At 49.2% G+C, this 8,658-nt stretch overlaps 1 protein-coding gene across 1 annotated transcript in view; it reads left to right on the forward strand.

The window, feature by feature from the left end:
- The first annotated feature begins 259 nt into the window (after positions 1-259).
- LOC146252920 (glutamine-rich protein 2) overlaps positions 260-8,658 on the forward strand; it is a 14,963-nt gene continuing 6,564 nt past the window's right edge. Inside the window, exons 1-8 of the mRNA XM_084678641.1 lie at positions 260-1,040; positions 5,002-5,106; positions 5,934-6,014; positions 6,224-6,337; positions 6,470-6,887; positions 7,944-8,029; positions 8,267-8,451; positions 8,575-8,658. The exon at positions 8,575-8,658 is cut by the window's right edge and continues 1 nt beyond it. Coding sequence (XP_084534767.1) covers positions 633-1,040; positions 5,002-5,106; positions 5,934-6,014; positions 6,224-6,337; positions 6,470-6,887; positions 7,944-8,029; positions 8,267-8,451; positions 8,575-8,658 — 1,481 coding nt within the window. The 5' untranslated portion in view covers positions 260-632. The remainder of the gene's footprint in view (positions 1,041-5,001; positions 5,107-5,933; positions 6,015-6,223; positions 6,338-6,469; positions 6,888-7,943; positions 8,030-8,266; positions 8,452-8,574) is intronic.

An 8,658-nucleotide genomic window follows, 5' to 3' on the forward strand; every position in this document is an offset into this window, starting at 1 on the left:
ACGCTACGACAGGCAACCAAGCACGATGTCCGAAATTATCATAAAAAATGTAATTCGTAACCCCCCAATGTTGACTCCATGGCTACGGGCCTTTGGTATCCATCATGATGTGGATTTTGATGCGCGCATCTGTCTTGTTGCTAAGTAACCGGAGACGCTGTGAGTCACAAAGTGGGACGTATTAATTTAGCAAGGGACGGAGAGCTGGGCCAATCAGGAAAGAGAACTCAGGTGACTGTCATTATTACGTCCAATAAGCTTCCACTGTAGGCGTGGGAGACAAGAAACAAACTTGAAACTATTTAACAAACCTGGGTTTGTGGACCGGGGAATAGGAACAACACAGATTGAATTGACACGGGTAGTTTTAGAGACGTTTTAGGACTTGTTAGGACTATATTTATGACTAAGAAATAGCAGTTTCAACAGCTAACATTTGACTGATAATAGAAATAGTGTCTTTCAACGCAAACGTTGGTTACATTTCGTGACAATGTTTTGTCGAACTGAATCAAGACTATTGTAATTTATTATTTCGACAAGGATATGACGAAGGGCCGGATGGATGACAGTCGGTGTTGTAGGGAAATGGCTTAGATTTCCACTACTATTGACTACTGAAGAATTGAGTCATGTCTGCTGACATCAGTTTGCTTGACTTGCTAAACCTGTCCATCGGTACGCCAGAGGTCGGTGCGGTCAACTTCAACGCGCTTCACTCTCTCCTGCATGCCATCCTCGGACACCTGAAAATCCAAAATGTGACCACTCACTGGAGGGAAGAAAACCCCCCTCCACAGGAGCCCCATGGCCAGACACAGGCCAAGGCACTGCTCCGAGAGTTGCCCGGCCCGTACCACCACATAGAAGACAAATTACGGAAAATTGAGCTGAAGATGTCCGCGATGGAGAAACTCCCCAACGGTGCAGAGCTGATGAACTTGGGCAGGACCGAATCCAGCGCCACGCCGGTCAGCGACATGTGGCAACAGATGCAGCTCCGTCGCCAAGTGCAGGCCAATGCAGACGGTGTGTCCAAGGTGAGGAGCTCCTCCTATAGTCTTATCAGCCAATGTATTTATGACAGCTGTCATTTAGTCAAAATAACAAAATCCATAGTTGTGAGGACAATCACCATTGGCCCTATTAATCAAGATGGAACTAGCGAGCTAGTCTGGTGTCTTGCTGAGGTGCCATGCGGCTTGTATTTGTATAGCCCTTTTATACAAGCAATGTCACAGAAGGCGTCGCAGATGTATATTGAACTGCACCTTTTACCATGCAAGATAGAGCTGAAAGAGGAAATACAGTACTGCATCAAACTGGGGGTCAGACGGCTGAGTGGTTAGTAAGTCGGGCTATCAATCAGAAGGTTGTTGGTTTGATTCCCGGCCGTGCCAAATGACGTTGTGTCCTTGGGAAAGGCACTTGCCTTGGGGGGAATCTCCCTGTATTTACTGTAAGTCGCTCTGGATAAGAACTTCTGCCAAATGAATAAATGTAAACTGGAAAGGATTTGGGAAAGAGAACCTTTTCACTTCCTAGACACGTTGGTTGTATGAGATACAATAAGTGTGTGCGTGGGGTAGTGCTTATTGGCTTGTTTGTGTCTGCGAGTGATCGCTGGTCTGTGACTGTGAGGACAGGGGAGCATTTCACAACAGTCAGCACCGGATAAGGCCTTTGATGACAGAGCACACAATGGGCCCTGGGATCGTCTATGTCATCTCGGATGACCTCTGTGTGTGTGTGTGTGTCCGTTCAGGTTTCCACAAGCCACTCCCCAGAGCGTGCACAACGCCGAAGCTGTCATCGTTACTTAGCTGGTACAAGTTGTTAAAACCCAGGCAGTTCAGATGTGGGCATAGTTATCATGATTATCAGTCTGCACAAACAATGTTCCATCAGCTTGGTTTGGTTAAATAGGTCATGAGGGCGTTAGCACACTAACTAGGCACACAAGACAAGGACCGCTGACGGACACTGAGGACTGGGTTATCTGTTCTAGCGCTGCCCAGACTTGTCCCGTACGGCTCTCTATCTCCCTCTCCTCTCTTTGGGGTCATCCTACTCCCACCTTATCTCCCTCCCTCCCTCGCTGTAATTAGCCCCCAACAGAGATGAGGCTGGTTGTCAGGTGAAGAATGGTGTTCAGGTGATCAGGAGACGAGACAGGTTCAGTCCAGGTGGCTCTCTTTGAAACCCTCGTCTGAATCATTCATGTGCCCTGTGGGCACTGCTCAGGTCAGCTGTCCCCTGGCCCTGAATGCCCCTGAATGCCAGTCTGTCTGTCTGAATGCCAGTCTGTCTGCCTGTCTGTCTGTCTGTCTGTCTGTCTGCCATCTTGGCTGTCAGGAAACTAAGGAGGTGGTTCAAAAAGACCCCTGTAGTGGTGAGACTGACACCTGTAACATGAGTCCATGCGTGTTACAGGCATGTTGTAGCATGCATGCGAGGTACACACACTGACCTGTTTATGTATGCAGTAAGTGTGCTCACGGTCACTGGTCTGCCTCTCACCCAGGTTGTCAGAGCAACGGTCTGACGGAGCCCACTTTGACCCCCTGGAGAGTCTGTCCTGGTCCAGGGAGGGCTCAGGAGGTCTCTCTCCGTCTTGTCTGTCTATCTATCTGTCTGTCTGTCTGTCTGTCTGTCTCTCTTTCTCTATCTATCTCTTTCTCTCTCAATCTGTATTCCTGTCTCTCTCACAGTTTATTACCAGTGGAACATCAATTTCTACGTTTTGGAGCGTCCCTCTATTGTTCCATCAATCCTGTTCCAACCAATCACCTTCCTCCTTGGCTTATTTAGTGAAACCACTGTCAGTCAAACTCCAGCTGTAGGAAAACTGTGAAGTTCAGACAACAATCGGGGGCGCTGTTTCTCATGTTTAAATGTATTTTCTAATATCAGTGCAGCTTTCAGTGTTTGTTCTGTGTGAAGGCTCTCCAGCCTGTCAGCCGATTGGTTCTGACACAGTTAATGGTTGCCAAGTGTGAAGGAGCTTCCTGGTTGAAGGATAACCAGGAAGCCCTTCATTCCTAGGATGACATCTTCACTGTTCTCCGTCAAACAGTCTTTGTTGTTCAGATCTCTTGGGGAAGTGTGTGAGTCAGTAAGTGGGTTGGTGTCGGCTGTTTCTGCGTGGTAGTCATCCAGAAAGGTTATTTTATTTGTGTTGTGGACCTGTGTGTCTGGTTTCCATGGGCAACTCAGAACGATGGGTGGGGTGCGGGCTGGCACAGATGTGGTGATAGTGAAGGATGCCTGCAGGACGCCATGGCAACAGCATCCTCACAAACAGACAGGGTCTGCCCTCTCACCAGCCATCCCAGCTGCTGGTTCCGAAACGAGTGATGCCCTTCATTCCCCACGATGCTGGGGGGAGATGGAGACGGCTGGGACTGAATCCAGGAAGCTGTGAAGGGTTCCATCCAGGCTCACAACCAGCATCTGAGTTCAGGGTCCAAACACAGACTAAAACGTTGTCATGTATGTAACGAGGGGGCTTTATATGAATACATTCATTAGTGTTTTTTTTGTGTGTTTTTTTTGTTGCGATCTGAACCTCCGATGTCTCATATGTGGTCCTGCTTTGACCTCGGACCCTGAGCTCAGGTCATCCCAGGGTCGAGTCGTCTCTGCCAGGTCACTGATTAACCATCGGCCCTCCATCCAGCCGTGGCGGTACCGCCCTGTCTACCTGGCTGGTTGGTATCAGGCCAGGAGGGTGCGTCACGGCATGCCCAGACACGGCTCCTCTGGCTGGGGTTAAACATGCACCCTGCTGGGGTCCACACGGTCCACAGACACCGCAGGAATCTCCTTTATTTCAGGGTGGGATGGTGACAAACATAACACACACAGAAACACACACACATTTGTCATTAGCAAATCCTAAAGCAAATGATACTTGTTAGTTCGGTCAACAAGGCCTCACAGCCAAACAGGGACCCCACACAGAGACATCAAACATTCCACATCTCAACATTGTTCGTGGAATGAATCTTCCGGGTGTCCGTGTTGTCGTGACTGCTCATACGGAGTTGACACGTAACGTGACAAGACGGACTGAAACGGACTTCTGTTCAACTCAGTTCATCAAATCAACATTACTGAAGGACGCGAGGAATGCTTTCATTAAAATGAGCTTTGGGCCTGGTGGTCAGTTCTCTGTGCTGTTGCATCCTGGTACAGCACAGAGAGACGGACGTGGTGACAGCCTGCATACCCAAGCGTGTGTGTGTGTGTGGGTGTGTGTGTGAGTGTGTGGGTGTGTGTGTGTGTGTGGGTGTGTGTGGGTGTGTGTGTGGGTGTGGGTTTTGTGTGTTTGCCCAGTCCTCACACTTGGGGGTCAGGGGGGTGGAGCCAATGAAAGGATGTTGGGGGTCTCTAAAGAAAGGTTGCCATGGATCTTCAAAGTCTGTGCTTGTCGTCCGGGTTGGTCTATGTAAGATCATCTTATTGCGCTTCCCAGATTCCCATCACAGTTACCCAGAATCCCTGAGGGGTTCCCTGTGACGGATTAGAGAGCTGTGCTCACAATGTCAGGTTCAGATTAGTTTGCTTTGGGGCAGGATAAGACACAACAACTGGGAAGATGATGATCACAATTATGTGAATTGAATGATGAATACTAATGTTCTGAAAGTGGGAATCAATGCATGTAAGGCCTGTTTCCTGGGACTGGTCTGCTTACTCCTCAATTAAAAACAAGAAGTTCTCCATTGAAAGGGATTCCTGTTTCCTGGACTAGGTTTTCAGCTGTGTTCTGTGAAAGCAGACCTTACTTCTCTTACTTTCAAAACCACTAACTCTCTCTCTCCCCCCCCCCCTCTCTCTCTCCCCCCCCCCCCTCTCTCTCTCTCTCTCTCTCTCTCCCCCCCCCTCTCTCTCTCTCCCCCCCCCCTCTCTCCCTCTCCCTCTCCCTCTCCCTCTCCCTCTCCCTCTCCCTCTCCCTCTCCCTCTCCCTCTCCCTCTCCCTCTCCCTCTCCCTCCCAGGCCATGGCCCTGATCCAGGACCTTCTCAGAGAGACCCAGGAGCTGAAGGAGCTGAGAGACGGCATGAATGAAGAGGTCAAGAACCTCCAGGACCGGCTCGACCAGGTTAGAAACCTTCCGTCTTCATCTAATAAACTCTGCCTGGGGTACACACACGCGTCGTAGGTCGAATACCAACGTATTAGGATGAATGCTGCCAACCGTGTTGTGAATGCCCCGTCACTCAGCATTAAGGGGGGGTTACTGACAAGTCATGGCAACCCTCCTCTCCATCTGTTTGACTGTGTGCTCCAGGGGACACCTAGAACCCACCAGAGGGGTTTCCTTCCCCTCTGTCACCCAACCCTCCCTCCCTCTGTCCTTCACTCTGTTCCATTCGCCCTGTGTCTGTTCACCCCACACAAGAGGTGAGGCAGAGGGCCACCATGTGAAGAGATAACATGGACTCTTTGTCTCTCTCTCTCTCTCTCTCTCTCTCTCTCTCTCTCTCTCTCGCTCTCTCTCTCTCTCTCTCTCTCTCTCTCTCTCTCTCTCTCTCTCTCTCTCTCTCTCTCTCTCTCTCTCTCTCTCTCTCTCTCTCTCTCTCTCTCTCTCTCTCTCTCTCTTGTTCTGGCTCTATGTCTCTCTCCTCTCTCTCTCTCCCTCATCCTCTCTGGGGGGCATGGAGTCACCCAGAGGGCAGCGTGATCGCAGAGCCAGGGCTTATCTCGATCCCCTCTCCTGTCACTCATACCCTCACACACATGCACACGCACACACTCACACACACATTAGACAGGAAGATGGAAGGGCAATAGGGATCATAATACAGATCTGGTTACATCTGCTGTAATAACCTGTTCCTGTCTGTCTGTCTGTCTGCCTGCTGGTCTGCCTTCCTGGCGGTCTGCCTGTATGTCTGTCTGTCTGTCTGTTTGTCTGCCCGTCTCCAGATGCACATGGACAAAGTGACAGCGAGCATTGAGGAGGTTGAGAAGTGCTGCCACCGTGTGGACAATCTGGAGACTGTCATGGTGAGCTGGACCTGAGAACAGTCAGGTCAGGTGAACTGTCTGTAGACGATTCCTGGTCACTGTAGAAGGGTTAAGACAAGTTGGTTGATTATCCGACAGACAGACCTACACACACACACACACGCATTCCTGTTTCTATAGTTAGAGATCAAATAGAGATGGAGAGATAAAATAAAGATAGATGTGAAATTTCCCTCCCTCCGTCCCAGAAACACCTGGGGGAGAGAGTTGCTCAGTTCCCGGACCCAGGCGAGCTGGACCAGTGTGTCACCTGGGACATCATGCAGTCCACCCTGGTCAATGAGAGGCAGATGGTAGAGAATGTAGGTCCTAAAAATGGTACTGGTCTTGGAAATAGAAATGGTACTGGTGCTAGAAACAGGATGGGTCATATAACTGTTACCAGGAAATGCCATGTTGGCATGATGTCCAAACCACTTCCTCTTTCTGTCCAGGAAGTCCCAGTCACACAGCAGATGCCACGCCCCCCACCAGCAGCCCCACCCACCAGCAGCCCCACACCACCAACCAGCACCACACCAACAACCACCTCTCCACAAACCATGCCCAGCACCCCACCAACCAGCACCCCAGCCTCCACCAAACCCAAAGCGTCTCCCATTGCTTCCCCAGAAGCAGGCCCTGAGCCTGGGGCAGCTCCGGCCCAGGGCTCCCCCTCTGACTGGGCCCTGGTGCCTCTCTCCAGGGTGTCCAGCGGAGCGCAGCGCTACCCAGAGACGGTGGACGCCCTGAGGGCCGTGGGGAAGCTGGGGGAGAGGCAGGGGGGGCTGGAGGCCAGGGTGGAGAGGCTGGAGGCTGGCAAGGCTGACCAGACTCAGCTGCAGCATCTCCGGGAGCAGCTCACCAACATGGGTGAGTTAGTTAACCTAGTTAGTTAACCTAGTTAGTTAACCTAGTTAGTTGACTTAGTTAGTTAACCTAGTTAGTTAACCTAGTTAGTTGACTTAGTTAGTTAACCTAGTTAGTTAACCTAGTTAGTTAACCTAGTTAGTTGACTTAGTTACTTAACCTAGTTAGTTAACCTAGTTAGTTAACCTAGTTAGTTGACTTAGTTACTTAACCTAGTTAGTTAACCTAGTTAGTTAACCTAGTTAGTTAACCTAGTTAGTTGACTTAGTTAGTTAACCTAGTTAGTTGACTTAGTTAGTTAACCTAGTTAGTTAACCTAGTTAGTTGACTTAGTTAGTTAACCTAGTTAGTTGACTTAGTTAGTTAACCTAGTTAGTTAACCTAGTTAGTTAACCTAGTTAGTTGACTTAGTTAGTTAACCTAGTTAGTTAACCTAGTTAGTTGACTTAGTTAGTTAACCTAGTTAGTTAACCTAGTTAGTTAACCTAGTTAGTTGACTTAGTTACTTAACCTAGTTAGTTAACCTAGTTAGTTAACCTAGTTAGTTGACTTAGTTAGTTAACCTAGTTAGTTAACCTAGTTAGTTGACTTAGTTAGTTAACCTAGTTAGTTGACTTAGTTAGTTAACCTAGTTAGTTAACCTAGTTAGTTAACCTAGTTAGTTGACTTAGTTAGTTAACCTAGTTAGTTGACTTAGTTAGTTAACCTAGTTAGTTAACCTAGTTAGTTAACCTAGTTAGTTGACTTAGTTAGTTAACCTAGTTAGTTAACCTAGTTAGTTGACTTAGTTAGTTAACCTAGTTAGTTAACCTAGTTAGTTAACCTAGTTAGTTAACTTAGTTAGTTAACCTAGTTAGTTAACCTAGTTAGTTAACCTAGTTAGGTAAATGCGTGAGACCACTTGGACCACTTGGTCTGGTGTGTGAGCGCTGGGTGATGTGTGTGTGTGTGTGTGTGTGTGTGTGTGTGTCTGTGTGTGTGTGTGTGTGTGTGTGTCTGTGTGTGTGTGTGTGTGTGTCTGTGTGTGTGTGTGTGTGTGTGTGTCTGTGTGTGTTCCAGGTAACGGAGGCGCTCCTGACAACCTGCTGCAGCAGATCAACCACCTGAGAGATCTGCTGGACAGCCTGATGGCCGACAGGGAGAAGGTAACACACTCACTCACTCACACACACACTCACACACACACTCACTCACACACTCACTCACTCACTCACACACTCACTCACTCACTCACTCACTCACTCACTCACGTATGGGAGCACACTCACTCATTGCAAACGCACACAGCACATCACACCTCTACACACTCTCACACAAGACAATGGAGATGAAGACAGACACACACACACACAGTGACGGTTGGCGTGGTGTGTGTGTGTTAGCTGCGGGATGTGGAGGAGTGGCCGGCGTTTCCAGAGGGGGGCGCTGCAGGCAGGGACAGCAGCCAGGATCCAGAGGGGGGCGCTGCATGCAGGGACAGCAGCCAGGATCCAGAAGGGAAGCTTCAGTCTAACCAGAGAGACTCTGGAGAGATAGCCCAGCTCAGGATGCACATAGGATACCTCAGGTAGACACACATACACACACAGTCAGACATACGCACGCACACACACACATACGCACACATTCATTTGTGTGTGCGCATGCGTGTGTTGGCGTGTGTTTGCGTGTGTGTGTGTGTTGCGTACAGGAAGTCAGTGCATCAGTTAACAGAGGAGGTGGAACTGCTGAAGAAGTGGGAGCAGAGCAAAGAAGACACCCACCTGCAGGACCA

The sequence above is a fragment of the Hypomesus nipponensis genome, chromosome 17 (genome assembly GCF_054491055.1).
Source record: "Hypomesus nipponensis isolate SF chromosome 17, ASM5449105v1, whole genome shotgun sequence".
Lineage (NCBI taxonomy): Eukaryota > Metazoa > Chordata > Actinopteri > Osmeriformes > Osmeridae > Hypomesus > Hypomesus nipponensis.